This window comes from Limanda limanda, chromosome 5 (assembly GCF_963576545.1).
Source record: "Limanda limanda chromosome 5, fLimLim1.1, whole genome shotgun sequence".
In the NCBI taxonomy this organism is placed as follows: domain Eukaryota; kingdom Metazoa; phylum Chordata; class Actinopteri; order Pleuronectiformes; family Pleuronectidae; genus Limanda; species Limanda limanda.
The window spans coordinates 1543499-1563974 of NC_083640.1; the positions used below are offsets into that span (position 1 = coordinate 1543499).

Below are 20476 nucleotides of genomic sequence, written 5' to 3' on the forward strand. Positions count from 1 at the left end.
GAATTTCTGCGTCGTCCGTCACATGTTTACATTTGATAAGTAGAGGCTGTAATTTAAAATACACTTAAAGCCGGAAACCTGTGAATCAACACGTTCCACAAACCACAGGGATTTTATTTCACGGTAAGATTCAGTTTCACAAACACTTAAAAAGTCAAAGAAGAGACACGGACACACAAAGAGCTTCATCCGATCCTGTTCAGACTCAACGTAGAGTGAACTTTAATTTATTGTGTCTGTTTCATAGCTTCACTGAACTCAAGGCAAACATCACAATCATTATTAATAATTATATAAATTGTAAAAACAAAAGCTGGATGATCCATTTTCTACACGTATAAAATCAAACATCAGATCATAAAAGTTTTTCTTTACAAGATTATCCCAGGAGAACATATTTAAATACACATCCATGTTATCTCTACAATTTATAATTCTACTGATGATAGTGTTTGTCACAATCTGCGTCACATAATCATGAGATTTTTTTAAACGGAATTAAAAGTGGAAAAAAAAGGTAATTTAAAATTGTTTAAAATCAAACATATCTTCATAGTTAAAATCAGTTTAGGAATAATAATTCTCAGACTGATATTATAAAAGGAGCACAGAAGAAATCACAAATAAAATCCATGAACTTTTTAGTTTCTTTCCCCACAGTAAAAACCCTGGAACCCATTGAACTGTAATGCCATCACTGAGTCTCCTGTCTTTGGTTTGAGTTAAATGTTTTAGCTTTAGCAACAAAGAACAGAGACTTAACCCCATGACACTGCTACTGTGTTCATGAATCACAGCTTTAAAACAACATATTCAGTGCATATATTAAAACTGTCAGACTGTCCCACACACCAGGGGAGAATTGAAACCTGCATGTGTCAGTTACGAGGTGAGGCCTGCAGGGGGCAGTGTCGAGTTGTGTTCTTGGAGGTAGCACCGAGGTCACAGTTTCCCTCCGGAGGCCGTTTGTCTGCTCGCTCTCACCCGAGCGTTTTAGTCCATTTTTTTAAAAACACTTTTCAGATCATGTAGCTGTTTGTGGAGGATTCAAACTGTGTTTCACGCTGAATGTTCACAGAGGATTTACCTCCAGCGTCCGGCCCGAGGCTCACCGGCCTCCGGCTCCTCTGAACGTGGCTTCGATCTGCTCCAGCGTCTTGCCCTTGGTCTCGGGGATGAAGGCCATGGTGAAGATGACGTTGAGGATGCACATGGAGGCGAACAACCAGAAGGTTCCAGCGCTGGTGAGGAGCAGCTGGAGGTCAAAGGTACATCGACATGGACGGATCAGAGTGAGACCAAAACACAAATCCCCACCATCACCACACTCCTGGTGTTGCTGTGGTGCTGAGACTCACCATCATATCCTGGAAGGTTTTGGTGATGAGGAACGCCATGCTCCAGTTGGTCAGGACGCAGATGGCACTGGCAACGCCCCGCACTTTGACGGGGAAGATCTCCGACATGATGAGCCACGGGATCGGACCCCAGCCCAGAGCGAAACCTGACAACACAAACTGTGAGGTGAGGTACGACACACACACAGACACACAAAACCCCTCTGCTCCGTCCGACTGGTTCATGGTCACAGACACACGACATGAGCTTTATTTCATCTCTTACACTCCTGAGATAAAACATGTTCCAGACTCAAGACAGGAAACGATGAAGGAGAGAGGAGGAGGAGGAGGAGGAGGAGGAGGAGGAGGAGGAGGAGGAGGAGGAGGAGGAGGAGGAGGAGAGGGATGAAGAGAGCACAACATTCTTCATGATGCTGATGCGTCACAGCCAGAGGTGTCAAGTAACGAAGTACAAATACTTTGTTACCTTACTTAAGTAGAAATGTTGAGTATCTATACTTTACTGGAGTATTTATTTTTCAGACAACTTTTTACTTCTACTTCTTACATTTTCACGCAAATATCTGTACTTTCTACTCCTTACATTTAAAAAATAGCCTCGTTACGCCTATTTAATTTTGACTTGTTTTCATTCCGGTTTGTCATCGTTCAAAAACACACACAAAAAAAGGCAACACGACCTTGTTACGACTTTTACTTCCTCTAGATAGTCAGGTTTGATTATTGGTAGTGTTGAGTCCAAAGGTCTCTTCCAACAATATATGTATTTGCATTGTAATAAAATGTTATAATTTTCAATGGGCATATTTGCAGTTCAAACGGGTAGCCTAGTGCATCCCACATTTTTCAACATAACATTTTAATATAACATTATATTCATAATGGCCTTTAGAAAAATGTGTTTTTTGGAGGCGGGGGGGGTGGTGCACTATAGGCCCCTGAGACGCGGCTTAAGAGTTTGTCCTTAATGGAATTTTTTTTCCCCTTACATTACTTTTATACTTTAAGTAGTTTTAAAACCAGTACTTTTACACTTTTACTTAAGTAAAAAGCTTGAGTTGATACTTCAACTTCTACAAAAGTATTTTTAAACCCTAGTATCTATACTTCTACTTGAGTAATGAACGTGAATACTTTTGACGCCTCTGGTCACGGCGGCGTGTTCGCGGCGGTCTCACCTGCGATGAAGACGGCCATGCTGGCGAGGGCGAGCCAGGTCAGGTCCGAGTGGGGCTCCGCGCCGAGGAGGCTCAGCGGGGGGCCGCCCTCGTGAATCCTCGACATCAGGTAGAAGTAAACTCCGAACGCGGTGGTGCTGATCACCATGGCAACACCTTGATTATCACGGTTGGACAAACAAAAATAATCTGTGATCACCGTATTAAAATGAGATAGAATGAGCAACGAAAATGATTGTGCTTTAAAGTACCTGAAATGATGAGAAGCACTTTCCTTCCGGCCTTGTCCATGATCAGCGCCGCCACCGCAGTGACCACGACCTGAATCAGACCCACGATCACCGACGCCAGGTCGCTCTCCTGAAAAACAACATAACACATCGTCCAGATGTTTCACCACAACGACGTGAACAGAGTCATGTGAATTTCATGATAAAAAGAGAGGACCCAGTACAGTTCCCTGTGGTATCCCACATCCCAGCGATTGGACTGGGATGAACAGACCTGATTCAGGCTCCTCCCACTGAGACTCATCGCTCTAATGAGATTTATAATGATTTGTGTATAAAAAGTGTGTTTCACCATATATAACTGAAATCTGTGGACGTTTATAACGCATTTGTTGCCAATTTGAATGTATGTGTATAAAATAACAATTAAAAAAATCCTCTTACCTTGAAATGTGCTTGTTCAAATATGGTCTCAGCGTAGAACATGATGGCGTTGATCCCCGTGAACTGCTGGAAGATCATCAGCAGGACGCCGATCAGCAGCGGCTTGTAGACGCCCGGGTCCTTCAGGTCGGACATCTGGAAGCCCGAGCCCTGAGAGGAACACACCCACGGATCAGATGTTACCAGAGAGTCTGGGTTTGACCTTTGACCTTAACGGTCCATGTCCAGTGGTGCCGTCGCGGTCGGAACATCTTCGGCCTTCAGGTGTGACCTCTCACTCTGATCTTTATTCCTCAGCTCCAGCACAAGCCACACCCCCCGACCTCCGCCCTGGACTCACCCGCTCGTCGCAGCCGCTCTCGATGCGAGCGCACTCCCACTCCACGGGGGCGTCCGGCCCCCGCAGGAAGCGCAGCGCCTCCTCGGCCTCGCGCCGCTTCCCCTGGGACAGCAGGAAGCGTGGCGTCTCGGGCATGAAGCACATGCACACCATCAGCAGCGTGGGGGGGACGGAGCAGCAGATCGCCAGCCAGCGCCAGTCCAGGAAGAGACCTGCAGAGGAAGTTCACACGGGAATGAAGCTGCTCAGAGCGGCTGGAAGGTAGTTATGAAATCTGTCAGCAGGAAATCATAAAGTATGGGATCATATCGAATCTCTAACGTTATGCCGAGCACTGTTCTTCACATCACATCATTCTTCTTCACTCTGCTGATCTCTGCTCACTTCGTCCAAGTGCTTGTAAAATGTAGATTTTAAATGCCCATTATTATTATTATTATGGTTTTGTATTTCTGTGTTGTAAAAACACATTATTAACTTTTTCACTTTCTTTAAAATTGTGAGAAACTATGTTTTTTAATGGTTTAGTTGATTTCTCAGAGAATAATTCCTCCATCTTTATGAAACAATGAGACATATTCACAGGACAGATATTTATGAGTGTGTGTAATTTGGTTTGTTGGGACGTATGAGCTCTGCTAAGTTCTACTTAAGACTGTAACTGCTAGTTGACTTTGCCATAGTATTTTATTGACGAATTGTTTTATACCTTGTATTACTGTGTATATATATATGCATATTTATTTCATTCCTATTTATTCAATGTATTAACTTTTAATGTATCAACTTTTTTATTGTACCCTCGGCACCATTGAAAATGAGGGTCTTATCCCTCAAAGTGTCTTCCGAGGCTTAAATAAATATTCAATCAATAATAAGAAAGCAGGGACTGGTCGTCCACCGGCTTTAACCAGCGACCACGAGCTGCCACCGGTCGGCGGCCGCTTGGTGCCGGACACAGAGGAGCATTGTCACGTCCAAGCTCCCTCAGGAATATCTTCGTCTAAAAATATCCTTCTCTGCTGATCTGATTGTTCCACTGAGTTCTCCACAACGACCACAGTGTGGAGCTCTGGGCCGAGCAGCAGCTGGTTCCTGATGAAACAAACCACAGTACATGAAATCCACTTCCTCATCCAGAGACAGGTTATTCCAGATCGTGGTCATTGACACGGGACTGTGCCATTACATGTAGAAAACTATAAAAAGGTATTTGGTTCGTGAAACCGTTTATTTGTCCAGTGAATAAAAGAGACGTTTATTCCAAATCCAGCAGCAAACATGTTTTCAGAGCCCATGAAGTTGTTTTTGTCCAGATTTCCAGTCGTCTGAGGTTTGAGCCTCAGTCCAATGAACGAAGAGACTTTGTTGTTCCAGTGAAAACCGTTGACAGTGAATTATCCAGAGACTAACAGCCTCATACAAGAGATCTAAGAGAAGTTCTTATGGAAAGAGATCATGATGTCTACAGCTGAACGTTGCTGCTTCGTTTGACCTGACCAGCTTCTTCTTGTTTGGACTTTTCTATTTTTTCTGAATCCTCAAACTTTCTCATTGTTTTTTTTTTTTTTACATGTATTTTTATTGGTTGTTAGACAAGATGTACACTGTCACACATGTTGCAATATTTCAATTAAATTTCTTTTTGTGTCAATGTACAATGAAACAGTAGCATTTTAACAATTTACATTTTTATATTTTTATAAACCCCATCCCACCCTAACATTCCCTGTGCCACCAAAAAAAAAAAAAAAAGGAGGGGGGGGGAGTTCTCCTAAGATGAAAGCGTTTGCGCTTTACGTTAACGCCCTAAACTAATGAGAGGGGAGAGTGACAAGTTTGTCAAAATAGACCAGTAAAGGGTCCCAGACTTTGTTGAATTTTCCGGTTGATCCTCTAAGAAAGTATTTAACTTTTTCAATTTTTAAAAACATCATCATATCAGAAAGCCACACAGATGCCTTCGGTGGTAATTGTGATTTCCATTCCAAGAGAATTCTCCTTCGAGCAATTAGAGTGGCAAAGGCAATAACATTTTTCTTGTTAGTGGCTGTCGCAGTGTCGTTACCCCTTACCCCAAATATAGCCATTAAAGGGCTAGGTTGTAGATGTAGGCCAAAAGCAACATTCAAAATCCCAAATTTTGATTTCCAAAACTCTTCCAACTTGGAGCACGTCCAGAACATATAAACTTTCTCATTGTTTCCAGGTTAATATAAATGATCGGAGGTCACGGACACGAGGAATCGGCCTCGGCCCTCGAGTCCAGCGTCACTCCAGGTCTGGTCGTAAAAGCAGGTTTAATTATTAACTTTATAGTTTTATATCGTAATCGGTTCAACAACCTCGGAGAGAACTTCAACACAACTCAAACAATCAAACACACCAACAGCCCAACAACTCTCGTCTCTCGCCCGCCGCACCACGCCCGTCATGAGACCCCCGGTGTCACGTGACCCAACACGCATGGCATGCAGTTAACGAGATTAGGCAGCGAGCAGCCGTGTCACTCAGGTCGAGCAGAGGAGGGGGGAGGGGGGGGGGGGGTGGTGCTCCTATCTGAGGACGACCGGTCACATGACAGTCAGCTGCTGCTCGTCTCATCAGGAGAAGCTGGTTTCAATCCTCACAGAGTGAATCCACTCACTTCAGATAAGAGCACAGATCCTGGGTCTGCGTCACCGTGGTGATAAAACTCAACGTTGCATCATTTCCTGCAGCTTTGACCTCGGAGGTGTTTCTCATTCACAGCTCACCCAGAGGTCAAAGCTCCACCGAGGCCCCACAGTTTAAATCCAATCAAGCAACACAGACTCATCAGTCGTGACACATGAGTTCATCAGGATCCCAGAGTTATTCTCTGAGGAATCAGGAGGAAATGTGGAAAAATCTCTTCACAGGAAGAAATCCTGGGATTTTTTGTCCGGATATAAAATCTGGATCAAGGCCAAAATTTGATCAAGGTCAATTTGATTTTGTGACCACATCCTTCCACCAAGTTTAGAGGAAATGAATTCATTAGTTATGTTTAAATAATGAGAAACAAACGATTGGACACGGGTGAAATCTTCCAGCAGAGGAAAGGAAGTCAGGAGATCTGAGATCAGACGTGATCAAACATCTGGTTTCATCTCCTGTGTTTCTTCTGCTTCTCTTTCTCTTTCACTCAGTTCCTGGAGTCAGGCGTTTTTTAAATGACATCGTATAAACACACGTAGAGTATTCAGAGCGTACGTACCTGCCAGATAAACTCCCATGATGCCGAGCACCACCATGAGCTGCACGCAGGAGCCCAGCGTGCCGCGGACCCGCTCGTGGGCCATCTCAGAGATGTACAGCTGGGAGGAGTCACAGCAGATCTGATATCAATATCTGATTCTGTCATCACTCGTTAACCGACATTGATTCGTTTCCTGATTCACTGATTAAAGGTTTGGTTTTGTAAAACAGCAGAAAACAGAGAAAAGGCAAATCACAAATTACCAGAAGCTGGAAACTGGGACTCGTGTTTATAATACTTAAAAAAAAACAAATGTTTGTATGAAACTTATTTGATTCACTGATAAAGTTAAAGCTTAGTTTTGAATGTTTTCCTGTCGAAGTTCCTCAGATACACGAGTCCAATCAATTGTGAATGTAATAGTCGAGTGGGAATGTGAAGGATGGGAGGAGCTTGGCGTCTTCTTACCGGGACGACCAGCGACGTGACCCCGCTGGCGAGGCCGGTGAGCACCCGGCCGGCGTACAGCATCCACACGTTCTGCGCCGCGATGATGATGGTGAAGCCGAAGACGAAGGGCAGCGAGCAGAACATCAGGCTGAGCTTCCTGCCGATCCTCTCCACCATCCAGCCGCCCAGCAGCCCCCCCACCGCCGCTCCCACCGTCACTATGGACTGAACCACACCACGCCTCAGGAAACCAGCTCGCCAGTCTGATCGGCGTCTTACATTTGTGTTTGAACCACTTTGATGTTTTTAAAGTTATTCAGTTAAATGGTTGACATTGAATTTTCTTCTTCTCTTAAACAAATAAAGCTGCTGATTCAAAGAGTAACAAACTTAAAATACAGCTTCAGATATACAGTGAGAAACTACGCAGATCTGAAAAGTGTATTTTGAATCTACTGGTTGGAAAGTCTCAGCAGGCTTCTGACCTGACGTGAACCTGCTGAGTCATGATGTAACTCTGCTGAGTCATGATGTAACTCTGCTGATCAAACACTTCAAACAGCTTCAGTGACTCATCAACACATGATGTCATACCCCGAACCAGCTGGCCTGCACGGCGTCCAGCCGCAGCCGCGGGTCCGAGGTCTGCATGAGCTCGGGCAGCGCCGGGGAACTGTAGCCGAGCACGAAGCCGAAGCTCATCGGCCCCAGGACGGACGCAAAGGTGGCCAGATACAAGTTCCTGTTCTTCACCTTGCTGCAGACACACACAGACACACACAGACACACACAGACACACACACAGACACACACAGACACACACTTCATTCAGAAGGAACTTCACAAAGACTCTGATTAACAACAAACCACACAAGTTGAACAAACAGCACATTGATCACATATGAGAAATAGTAGCATCTTTGAGTCTGTGTGTCCTTGTGTCTCTGTCTCTTTGAGTCCTGTGAACTGACCTCAGATAAGTGTCCTGCTCAGAAATGGGTCTATGTATCTTTGTCTCTCTGTGTCTTAGTCTCTCTGTGTCTTTGAGTCGTGTGAACTGACCTCTGGTAGGCGTCCTGCTTGGACATGAGTCTTTGTCTCTCTGCATCTTAGTCTCTATGTGTCTTTGAGTCTAGTGAACTGACCTCAGATAAGTGTCCTGCTCAGAAATGGGTGTATGTATCTTTGTCTCTCTGTATCTTAGTCTCTGTGTCTTTGAGTCTACTGAACTGACCTCAGGTAGGCGTCCTGCTCGGACATGAGTCTTTGTCTCTCTGTGTCTTAGTCTCTCTGTGTCTTTGAGTCTACTGAACTGACCTCAGGTAGGCGTCCTGCTCGGACATGCCTCTTTGTCTCTCTGTATCTTAGTCTCTGTGTGTCTTTGAGTCTAGTGAACTGACCTCAGGTAGACGTCCTGCTCAGACATGAGTCTTTGTCTCTCTGTGTCTTAGTCTCTGTGTGTCTTTGAGTCTACTGAACTGACCTCAGGTAGGCGTCCTGCTCGGACATGAGTCTTTGTCTCTCTGTGTCTTAGTCTCTGTGTGTCTTTGAGTCTAGTGAACTGACCTCAGGTAGTTGTCCTGCTCAGACATGAGTCTTTGTCTCTCTGTGTCTTAGTCTCTGTGTCTTTGAGTCGTATCAACTGACCTCAGGTAGGCGTCCTGCTCAGACATGAGTCTTTGTCTCTCTGTGTCTTAGTCTCTGTGTGTCTTTGAGTCTAGTGAACTGACCTCAGGTAGGCGTCCTGCTCAGACATGAGTCTTTGTCTCTCTGTGTCTTAGTCTCTCTGTGTCTTTGAGTCGTATCAACTGACCTCAGGTAGGCGTCCTGCTCAGACATGAGTCTTTGTCTCTCTGTGTCTTAGTCTCTGTGTGTCTTTGAGTCTAGTGAACTGACCTCAGGTAGGCGTCCTGCTCAGACATGAGTCTTTGTCTCTCTGTGTCTTAGTCTCTGTGTGTCTTTGAGTCTAGTGAACTGACCTCAGGTAGGCGTCCTGCTCGGACATGAGTCTTTGTCTCTCTGTATCTTAGTCTCTGTGTGTCTTTGAGTCGTGTGAACTGACCTCAGGTAGGCGTCCTGCTTGGACATGAGTCTTTGTCTCTCTGTGTCTTAGTCTCTCTGTGTCTTTGAGTCGTGTGAACTGACCTCAGGTAGGCGTCCTGCTCAGACATGAGTCTTTGTCTCTCTGTATCTTAGTCTCTGTGTCTTTGAGTCGTGTGAACTGACCTCAGGTAGGCGTCCTGCTCAGACATGACTCTTTGTCTCTCTGTATCTTAGTCTCTCTGTGTCTTTGAGTCGTGTGAACTGACCTCAGGTAGGCGTCCTGCTTGGACATGAGTCTTTGTATCTCTGTATCTTAGTCTCTGTGTCTTTGAGTCGTGTGAACTGACCTCAGGTAGGCGTCCTGCTCGGACATGAGTCTTTGTCTCTCTGTGTGTCTTTGAGTCGTGTGAACTGACCTCAGGTAGGCGTCCTGCTCGGACATGAGTCTTTGTCTCTGTGTGTCTTTGAGTCGTGTGAACTGACCTCAGGTAGGCGTCCTGCTCGGACATGAGTCTTTGTCTCTCTGTGTGTCTTTGAGTCGTATGAACTGACCTCAGGTAGGCGTCCTGCTCAGACATGAGTCTTTGTCTCTCTGTATCTTAGTCTCTGTGTGTCTTTGAGTCGTGTGAACTGACCTCAGGTAGGCGTCCTGCTCAGACATGAGTCTTTGTCTCTCTGTGTCTTAGTCTCTGTGTCTTTGAGTCTAGTGAACTGACCTCAGGTAGGCGTCCTGCTCAGACATGAGTCTTTGTCTCTCTGTGTCTTTGTCTCTCTGTGGCTTTGAGTCGTGTGAACTGACCTCAGGTAGGCGTCCTGCTCGGACATGAGTCCGCTCGGGTCCTCTTCTCCTCCTCCGTCCTCCAGAAGCCTCCTCCTCTCACTGGGAGTCTCCATCCAGAAAGCCTGACTTCACCTTCTGTCGTGCTGTCTTCAAACCATCAACCTCAGGTCGGACTGAGTCACAACAACAACAACAACAGCTACAGCTACAGCAGCAGGAAGAAGAAGAGGATGAAGAAGAAGAAGAGGAGGAGGAAGACGAGGAGGAAGAGCAGCGGGATCTGAAGCTACATGAAGCCGGGCACGGAGCTCGGATCTCGGCCTGCCGCTGCCTGGGAGCCGGGGCTGTTTCTCCGGATCTTCACTTCCTGTTACTTCCTCACTTTGCTTTGTCAACAAGTCAGTCAGCTGATCACCGTGTGCTGCTTCCTGGGTGGGTCTTTTCAGAGTAAGAGACTTCCGGTGGCCATCGGAACAGAGTAACACCAACACGTTACCGTCACGTTCTGAGAAAAGCAGGTTTCTAGTTTGTTTTAATTTGTACAATAAAGGTTTTAACTCTTTATAATTGTTTTTAAATGTGTAAACAATGAGAATCAGTTACAAAGTGGACGAACTTCCGTGTTGTTTCCTAAACTAAAACCTCCGGATAGAAACGAAACCGGAAGAGAAGGGAGGGAACTATCAAAGTCTTTGTTCCAAAAAATAAAAGCCTGTGGTTTCCATGGTGACGTTCAGATTCCACCAACATCACGCAGAAACTTGAAAGTGTCAACGAAGTAAAACTTGAAAAGTAAAACAGCCTGAATCAGCGGTTTGAAGAACCGGATGGAGCCTGAAGAGAGAAAACATGAGACGGTGAAATAAACCAGAAGCTGCGGTTTGGTGGTTTGAACTTTAAATCTGTTTAAATCTGCTTTTATTATGAAGCAGTTTGAATCATAGTTTATTTTATTTGTTCAAGTATTTTAACACCAGCTAAGTAAACAAACTACAGACTAACATTGTTATGGAGCTTTTAATTTTCAACCATTTCATTTGATATCCTGTTTTAAAAATACATTTTATAAAACAGGACACCATATTTCAGAATGTTTTTAAATGATGGGACATAACCTATAAACTCACTATAACTTACTGATGAACAGACCCTGTTGTTCAGAGTTTAAATACAAATTAAAAGGAACATGTTTTGTGAATCGGTCTAATTGTCCTGGTGTGAGTTTCCAACCCTGAGGAAAACCTTTGTGGTTTTGTTTCCCAGCAGCGATCAGAGGAGCAGGGTTCGTTTCCCTCGGTGTCTCAGGAGGAGAAGGTGGAGAAGGAGGAGGATCCGAGGAGAAACTCCTTCAAGCAGCTGTTTGGTTCCAGTGAAACGTTTCTGGTTCCAGGAGAGAAACTCCGTCACAGGATGGAGCTGACGGGGAAATTCATCCTCCAGAGCCGAGCTGCAGAGCAGTGAGGACCAGTGCTGAGATGAAACAACACATTTCAATCAGCTGGGATTTGACTTTAGATTTGACTGAGTCTCAGTCACTCAGGTTTTTGTGGTAGAATAAAACTTAAAAAGTATTTTTCTGTGCAGTTACTCAGACGGAGAAGAGGCCGTGAGGAAGCGTCAGTACGAGAAGGCCGTGATCTGCTTCTCTAAAGCCGTCACACTGCAGCCGGAGCAGGTGCTCACACAAGTTACACAAATACTGACTGTGTTTAATGATGTAATACTGTGTGTGCTTCCACTGGTGATGATGGGAGGAAATACATGTTTTTTATTTATTTTTTTATACTTTATTTTGAAAGAAACAAAGATACAATGAAACATACATACATACAAGGAACAAAAATGTGGTCACCTATACATTTATACTGATGGAAGTAAATGTCAATTCACACAGTAACAGATCAGTAATGAGAAATAGATGTTTTATTAATATTTTTTAATTCAAGTAGCTCGGATGTTCATGAGAGAGGCAGAAATTTGATATCTCTAAATTCACTGAAGTCATAAAACACACGATTATAACGATAACAATAAAGTGCAGGAAATAGCTATTCAAGCAATAATTGAAAAGAAAAAAAAATCTGTAATACATATGCACCATTGTCTGTGAGTAAAGATCGATAAAATGACAGAAACCATCTCTGACAAACATTTATATAACGTCTAACCTCCCATCTGTTAACATGGAGGAGGAGCCATTTACCGTCTATACTGCAGCCAGCCACCAGGGGGCGATCAAGATGGCTTGGCTTCACTTTTGGTATCATCTTGTTACTTTTGTATGTTTTTGTGTGTTTGTATCGATTTGAACCTCCTCAGGTGTGTGTGTCTTTCAGAGTGGGCTGTTTGTGGCTCAGGCGGAATCGTACCTGCAGCTCTGTGACTTCCAGTCGGCAGCCGCCTGCTTTCACAAGGCCGAGCTCCTGGCGCCCGGAGCGTTCAGCTGCCGCTTGGCTTTCACCTACTACCTCCAGGTGAGAGGCTCCACAGCGCCCCCTTGGTTCTGACTGGGGTTCATCACCCTGCTACCCAGACGCAGGACCATGTTTTTACCCCTGTGTGTGTGTGTGTGTGTATGAACAAAATCACTCAACAACACAAGGACACGTTTTCACAAATCATGATTTAAAATAATATTTGTTATGTGAAAATCCTCTTCAGCTTCATTCTTCACTAGGGTTGCAAAATTCCGGGAATATTCAAAGTTGGAAACTTTCCATGGGAATTAACGGGAATTAACGGGAATTAACGGGAATAAACTGGAAATGTTGTGGGTAATTTATACTAACTGTATTTACCTTGTCATATACAGACATAAATATAAACATTTTGTTGTGTCATAGGCTGATTTGAGCCCTGAGGAAACTTTGGGCACTTGACTATATGCTTCTGCATCGTTGTGTCATTCTTAACATAGGTCTTTGCACAGTATTTGCACATGTACACAGCCTTTCCTTCTACATTGGATGAGGTGAAATGTCTCCACACATGAGAGAGTACACGTGGCATTGTTCTGTAGAATAAGATGAGAAAAAAGTTTGTAAAAAACACTAATGCAATGCCAGAGATATAAATAGTTAGCCAAACAATTGGAATCGTCTGTAAACATATTTTACAATTGATGGATAAATGAATGGAAATAGTCTAGATGAACAGATGAACAATCCTCAATCAGCATGCTAATATATTTTCCCCAGTAATATCATGGAAACTTACCTGACTAGTCCTGCACTCTACAGCAGGCCTCAATAGCCCTGCTGTAGAGTGAAGCATGCTGGGAGTTATCTGTGCATGTGATGGAAGAATGCACAGTGGAGGGTTGAAACTCAACGTTACATACATCTTTAAAATAGAGTTTTGAATGATGTTTTTATTGCTCAGCGTTTAATTTGAGTAGTTTGTTTTTTTTCAAAATTCCCAAAATTCCCGAGCTTAATATTCCCGTGGACAGTTTCCGGAAATTTACCGGAAACTTTCCACCCCTTTGCAACCCTATTCTTCACTTGGTAAACGTCTGGTGAAACCATCTGACGCTGGTGGTGTCTCCTGCTCCTCAGGGTCAGTGTCTGTTCCACCGAGCTCTCGTCCCAGAAGCTCTGGACTCGTTCAGTCGAGCCGCGGAGCTGGAGCCCGGCTGCAGAGTCTACGCTGCCAGACGGTAACCAGCAAAAACATGCTTCTACAATCTGTGGATTCATGATGTCAGAAGTTTGTCATATATGAAGAAACCACAGACTGTAAATAAAGATGGACGACGTGTCTCAGTCCAGGAACAGAAGAACCCTCAACCAATCAGGAGTCAATCAGGATGTTATGATTCTTATATTTCTGTGTCACATTAATGTTGACGACTTGGTGTCTCTCAGTCTGGCCTGTCTGGCAGCTGCAGGTCGTCACGGTAACTGTCTGAAGCTGGTCAACGATTGGATGACATCGGACGGTCCGACCTCTGACCTTTACGTCCTCAGAGCCCGACTGCACAGACGACTCCAGCAGGTCAGAGCTGCACATACCTGGATCAGATCTAAAGATTTCTGCAGATTTGAAAATATAAAGTGAGAATTCAGCGACAGATAAAACAGGTCTGATGCTTTGAGACGATTTAATGTGGAAAAGTTACAGATTCAACCTTTAATTCAGGCAGTAGAATGTGTTACAGGACTTTAATCTGTAGTTTGTGTTTCTGTCAAAACCAAAACAAAGATCCTAGAAAAATTGGAATCACCAGATTTGTCCAGGAGGTTTGTGAAGTGAATGAAATCTTCTGTCTGACGTGATAAAACATAAGTTTATCTTAGATTGAGTTGGTGGAGATTTGGTTAAAGCTCCTCCCACTGAATCTCAAATGAGCCGAACTCCCGTCCAGACGTCCCAGTGTCACCGGGACGTGAGGTCGGCGCTGGCGTTGAACCCGACGTGTCCCGAGGCCTCAGCTCTGCTGCTGCAGCTGCAGGACGCCGGGGAACGAGCCCGACTTCAGGCCGTGGAGCGAGCGCTGGGGGGGCGGCTGCCTGAAGCCGTCTGCAGGATCAACGCCGCTCTGGAGAACTGTCCCCGGGACGCACGCCTCCACCTGTTCAGGTGAGCAGCACCAACAGGAAGCAGGAAGCAGCTGACACAACAGAGTGTGACGTAGTATATTAGTGATGAATTAGATTAGATTAGATTCAACTTTATTGTCATTGCACAGTACAAGTACTTATACAACGAAATGCAGTTTAGCGTCTAACCAGAAGTGCAAAAAAAGGCAGTAAAGTGCAGAGTGTTGTGCATATTAAAGTGAAAATGTAATAAATAGGATCTGTACAGTAGAAAAATTATATATGGAATATAACAGTATTAACAGGAATTAACAGGAATTGAAAGATATAAGGACGATGAATACACTGTGAGCAGGCTAAAAATATAAATATATATAAATATGAATACACTATAGGCAGGATAATACAGTATAAAAAAACAAAGTAACAGTCAGTGCAATGTACGAATGTTCAAATGTTCAGTGGTTGGAGGAGGGGGGTGTGGCAGTCCAGGCCAGGGTGGAGGGGGGGAGTATAGTCAGTCATTATCTGTATGAAACAGACACGTCCATGTTTCCATCAGTAACCAACAGGTGATGGTTTCTCTTTGTTATTAACTCATCACATAAACCAGTTGTTTTATGATTTAGATAGAGTACTTTATTCATCCCCGAAGGGAAATTAAGTCGTCATAGCAGCCGGTATATTTGAATACAATTAAATACAATACAATAGAATAAAATAAAAAATATTGAGGTAGAAAGAATAAAAACAGAAACACAAGATAAATAGGTAGATAAGGTGCAGTGGCAAGATGATGGTAATAGTACTGATGATATGATGGTAATGTTATTGTTACACAGTATATAAAAATAGTACAGTATATATAGTATATAATATAACATAATATATATTTATATATGATAGTATTTATACCAATATAATAGCAGTATATAGTAATAATGGCAGCAACAGTATATATAATAGTAATAATATAATAATTATAATTATAACAACACATGTATAAAAATGTGTATATAGGCTTATATATACAAAGAATATACAGAGAGTATGATATAATATATGATATATAGTAGAGGTATAAATATAAGTATTTGACTATACAATAGATAATATAATATACTATGAGTGTAAGAATATGTAGACAGAGTGTGCAAAAGACAATATTATTGTATAAAATGATATATAATATCAATATGGTTTATATTAACACATATCATGTGATGTGATTTAGCTGAGATCTGATTCTCTGTTCCTCAGAGGGATTCTCCACCGACGTCTGAAGGACTTCACCGCCGCCATCGAGGATCTGGTTCAGGCTGTGGAGCTGAGCGAGGAGGAGGAGGAGGAGGAGGGTGGGGTCAAAGGTCAGGTGGAGGTCAGACACAGGCAGGACGGCCCCTTGGAAGTGGAGGCGGAGTTTCAGCTGGTTCTCACCTACAATGACTTTGCGGTTCAGTGTTTCAGTCGAGGTCTGTACGCCGAAGCTGCTCTGCTCCTCAACAAGGCCATCGAGGAGGAGAAGGAGGAGGCGGGACTGTACCTGAACCGAGGAGGTGAGGCCCCGCCCCCTCCCCCCTCCAGCAGAACCTGTGGTTTCTCTGATTCCTCAGGATCCAGATGATCAGGAGGAGCTGAATCCTCCTCAGATTCCTCCTCCTCTCCCAAATGAAACAGAATCAGTGATTGAAGGAAGTTTTTTTAAAGGATTTAATGTGAAAAAGTTACAGATTTAAAAGCAACAGAATATTTGAGTCATAATAATAAATCAAAAACTCGGTGGATCTGATTATTTGCTGCTTCAGGACAGAAAAATCTGGATTCTGCTTCGAGTGAAATGTTTTTTTTGTGATCAACTTTTTATTTTACTGAGAAATGTAGCAAGGTACAGATCAATGTTACAGTAATCAATAACAACATATATATTCACATGTACTCATACCTGTCAATGTATATAGACACACAAAGGTAAACAATAAAGGAAAAATAATAACTAGGAATAAGTCAAATAATAAAATAGAAAAAATATATATATATGAAAATATTAAATAAACAAACACAAATATACAATAGGTCTTCGAGTGAAATGTTTAGAAAAGTTGTTTGTTAAAATAAAGGTTAAAAAAAACAAGATGGAAGCTCACAAACCAACGGGTGGCATCACTGTGTGTGTGTGTGTGTGTGTGTGTGTGTGTGTGTGTGTGTGTGTGTGTGTGTGTGTGTGTGTGTGTGTCAGACTGTTTCTTCAAACAGGGGGAGTGGTGTTACGCTCTGTCCGACTACCAGCAGGCCGAGGAAATTATGCGACCGGACGACCCGGCTCTCCGGCTGCGCCTCGCTGTCCTCCACAACACTTTGGGTTCTCTCCACTTCCAGGACGGGTGAGAATCACACACACACACACACACACATACACACACACACACACACACACACACACACACACACACACACACACACACACACACTCACAGATGCTGTATCCGTGTGTGGTGTTGGTCTGCAGCCGTTTCCAGGAGGCGGTGGACATGTTGTCTCTGTCCGTCCACTACGACCCTTCAGCCGCTCGGTCCTATGAGGACAGAGCCAAGTCCCTGAGGAAGCTGCTGCAGCTGGACCGGGCCCGAGAGGACGTGATCCGAACCCTGATCCTGGATCCCAGCGGCGAGGAGGTCAGAGCGCCGTGGCACCTCCTCACCGTCAGGAGGCTCCAGGAGACGAGTCCAGTTTGAAGGACTCAAAGTTTCCATCCGTTGAATAAAACCAGAACTTTCTTTTAATCTCATTTTTGAATCAATCAGAGAATAAAAACAATCTCAAATTTTCTTTTTGCTTTTAAGTTTTCAGAAAACAACTAGAACATCACTCAGTAAAGTTTAAACCCAACAGTCTCCTTATAGAACACATTTAAATCCACTCATCACAGACCCTCAGATATCAGTTCTGATTTGTTTCATCGAGCTCTATGAATTATTCTCTGAGGGGACTGTGATAGAATTCTGGAGATACAAGAGGCTGGAAACAACAAAGTTATCTACGTGTATTTAATAAGGGGCTTTCTGCAGAAAGGAACAACACAGGGAAACCACAAGGGTCTCAGAGTGAAGATGAAGAACAGTCAAATACAAGGGTCTTATATAGGAGGACTGAGGGCTGTCTCTCTGATCCAATCCAGACAGGTTCCCATAGGTGGAGGAAGGAGAGGAATCTAAACACAACAGCTGATTCACATGTGTTTCCTGAGGTGATAAGAAGACACACACTCCTTCCTTTGATGGGTAATTAAGTCGCAAAAGGTCTCACTGTATTGACGTCATAAACAGTTCCGACCATAAAACAGCTCAAGTCATCAAACATCTGTTGTATGTAAATATAAGTCATAAAAGTCTCTTGAGAAGCTTCAAACACTTACTGTTCCAAATACAAAATACTTTTTCAACCTTGCTTAGTTAATTTTCTACTACAGGACGATGAGGAAACCTTCATCCACTGAGTTCTGTGGAAACATGTGCAGGAGAGTTTGTGTTTCTGTGAACAGACAAAGAAATGACGACGATAACTTCCTTTACAGAGGTAATAATGTGTGTGTGTGTGTGTGTGTGTGTGTGTGTGTGTGTGTGTGTGTGTGTGTGTGTGTGTGTGTGTGTAGCTGCCTGCGATGCTCATGAGTCTGTTCCCTGGACGCTGTGTCTCTGAGGTTTTGTCGAGTCCTGCAGGACAGCAGGTCAGAGGTCAGCTGACGGACGCCATCCAGGCCTGCGGCGCCGTCTCTGAGCAACCAAGGTCAGAACTTGACAGGTGATGTTAACGAGTCCAAACGAGCAGACACGTTATTGTGTTTGTGTTTGTGATGTTTGATCAGACGCAGCGAGAAGCTCCGACTGACGACTCTGACCAATGAGAGCACAGCGATTCAGTCAGGTGACTCGTCAGGAGGAGGAGCTGAGCCGAGGTCGAGTGTGGACCAACAGGAGGCGGAGTTAACTGTGAGGAGCCTCCTGCAAGGGCTGCTGGGAAAAACTTCATCTTCATCATCTTCTTAACCACAACAACAACATACAAAACCACAGTTGTGTTTCTTTAAGACTTTCACTTTATTAAAAATATAAAAGACATCATGAGAAATTGTGAAAGCTTCATAAAGAAGAACATTTTAAAAAGAAAAGAAAAATGAAATAATTTGAAAAAGTGATGTGATGTTGAAAAGCAGTTCTAGCCTGAGTCCAGTAGAGGGCGGCAGTGGGTTGTGTGTGTTTGATTTGTATCATCTAAGATCAGAGGTTTGGTTCTTTTATCCTCATATTGTATAAAAATAAATAAAAACAACTTCAGGATTACAAATTGATTCAAATTGTGATTTGATTTGAGTCCTAATGAAGGTCAGAGGTCAACGTTTTGTTCACACACACTCACACACACACACACACACACACACACACACACACACACACACACACACACACACACACACACACACACACACACTTCAGTGTCAAGGTTTGTGGTTTGATCTCCGGTTCCTCTCGCTTGATTGAGTCCTAATGAAGGTCAGAGGTCAATGTTTTGTTCACACACACACACACACACACACACACACACACACACACACACACACACACACACACACACACACACACACACACACACACACACACACACACACACACTTCAGTGTCAAGGTTTGTGGTTTGATCTCCGGTTCCTCTCGCTTGATTGAGTCCTAATGAAGGTCAGAGGTCAATGTTTTGTTCACACACACACACACACACACACACACACACACACACACACACACACACACACACACACACACACACACACACACACACACACACACACACACACACACACACACACACACACACACACACACTTCAGTGTAAAGGTTTGTGGTTTGATCCCCGGTTCCTCTCGCTTGATTTCTGAAGTGTCCTCGGGCCAGAGAGGGAACGTGTTGTGTAGAGTTGTTGTGTAGAAGTGTTGTGTAGAAGTGTTGTGTAGAAGTGTTGTGTAGAGTTGTTGTGTAGAAGTGTTGTGTAGAAGTGTTGTGTAGAAGTGTTGTGTAGAGTTGTGTTGTATGAACGTGTGAATGTGAGTTTTCCTGTAAAGCTCTTCTCGAGGAGGCGAATAACCCGTTGACATGTCGGTGAACTTTGACCCCTGGCGGTGACCTTGTGGCGATGTGATGAACGTGTTCTCAGGGAGTCAGCTGACCTCGCAGCATTAACAACAGCTGTGGCAACAGCCGGCCCTCGGAGGAGCGACCTGTGGCCGCGGCGCCGCTGTCTCGCCATCGAGAACCCGAGAGCACAAACATGCCGAACATACCAGAGCCGGTCGCAGTCGCTTCTCGCCACAAACTCTCGCTGCTTAATTGACTCTGATGAAAACTGACACGGCGTTTTTCCTCCTTTACCTTTTCGGACGAGCGGCCGCACGTGGAACACGAGAGGAAACCTCCTCCTCCTCCTCCTCCTCTACAAGTCTTTTTCTATTTGTTCAGATGTATTTCTTTATTTTATTTCGATACCCAATGAAATTCCACGCCGCCGGGGAATGTGCGTGCAGACGACCACGGACGACTGTCAATCAAGACTTATTGTGTTGACGCTCTCAACGTCTGCGTCCGATTCGCCGACAGGTCCTCAGACGAGTGTGTGTGTGTGTGTGTGATTGTGTGTTTGTACCGTGTGGCGTCCTGGGCCGCGGCTCCTTCACCAGGACAGTTCTCTGGTCCTCACAGCAGATCTGTGGAGGTCAGAACTTACATTCTGGGTCAAGATTCAGATTCAGTTCTTATATTAACGTGTGTGTGAGGCCGGTGGAGTCTCCACAGGCGTAGTAACCCAGTCCTGAGTGTGTGTGGGCCGCAGCCCCTCAGCAGCGGC

The 20476-nt window shown here is 44.1% G+C and overlaps 2 protein-coding genes across 3 annotated transcripts; one reads left to right on the forward strand and one right to left on the reverse strand.

Moving 5' to 3' along the window:
* Window positions 1-180: 180 nt before the first annotated feature.
* slc2a8 (solute carrier family 2 member 8) lies at window positions 181-10435 on the reverse strand. 2 transcript variants are annotated; one of them, XM_061072007.1, is made up of 10 exons: window positions 10066-10435; window positions 7818-7980; window positions 7242-7448; window positions 6792-6891; window positions 3554-3765; window positions 3214-3363; window positions 2791-2899; window positions 2540-2695; window positions 1359-1504; window positions 181-1255 (listed from the first exon to the last, which is right to left on the reverse strand). In XM_061072007.1, the coding sequence occupies exons 1-10, from the start codon at window positions 10158-10160 to the stop codon at window positions 1109-1111; spliced, it is 1485 nt and encodes a 494-aa protein (XP_060927990.1). In that variant the 5' UTR covers window positions 10161-10435; the 3' UTR covers window positions 181-1108. The 2 variants fall into 2 exon arrangements, with proteins under 2 accessions (XP_060927990.1, XP_060927991.1); XM_061072008.1 differs by lacking the exon at window positions 10066-10435 and adding an exon at window positions 8458-8482.
* LOC133001416 (tetratricopeptide repeat protein 16) lies at window positions 10338-18631 on the forward strand. The gene is made up of 13 exons (XM_061070987.1): window positions 10338-10479; window positions 10785-10825; window positions 11314-11504; window positions 11632-11722; window positions 12384-12521; window positions 13605-13705; window positions 13914-14043; window positions 14414-14628; window positions 15849-16144; window positions 16825-16969; window positions 17095-17260; window positions 18238-18371; window positions 18451-18631. Exons 1-13 carry the CDS (start codon window positions 10338-10340, stop codon window positions 18629-18631), a joined length of 1971 nt encoding a protein of 656 aa, XP_060926970.1.
* Window positions 18632-20476: the final 1845 nt, after the last annotated feature.

Coding starts and splice junctions, on each gene's coding strand:
- slc2a8 (XM_061072007.1), bottom strand. CDS start 10,160: ATGGAGACTCCCAGTGAGAGGAGGAGGCTTCTGGAGGACGGAGGAGGA. Junction 7,449..7,817: donor TGCAGGCCAGCTGGTTCGGG/GTATGACATCAT, acceptor GGTGTGGTTCAG/TCCATAGTGACGGTGGGAGC. Junction 1,256..1,358: donor AAACCTTCCAGGATATGATG/GTGAGTCTCAGC, acceptor TTTGACCTCCAG/CTGCTCCTCACCAGCGCTGG.
- LOC133001416 (XM_061070987.1), top strand. CDS start 10,338: ATGAAGCCGGGCACGGAGCTCGGATCTCGGCCTGCCGCTGCCTGGGAG. Junction 10,480..10,784: donor CACCGTGTGCTGCTTCCTGG/GTGGGTCTTTTC, acceptor GGTGACGTTCAG/ATTCCACCAACATCACGCAG. Junction 10,826..11,313: donor AACTTGAAAGTGTCAACGAA/GTAAAACTTGAA, acceptor GTTTCCCAGCAG/CGATCAGAGGAGCAGGGTTC.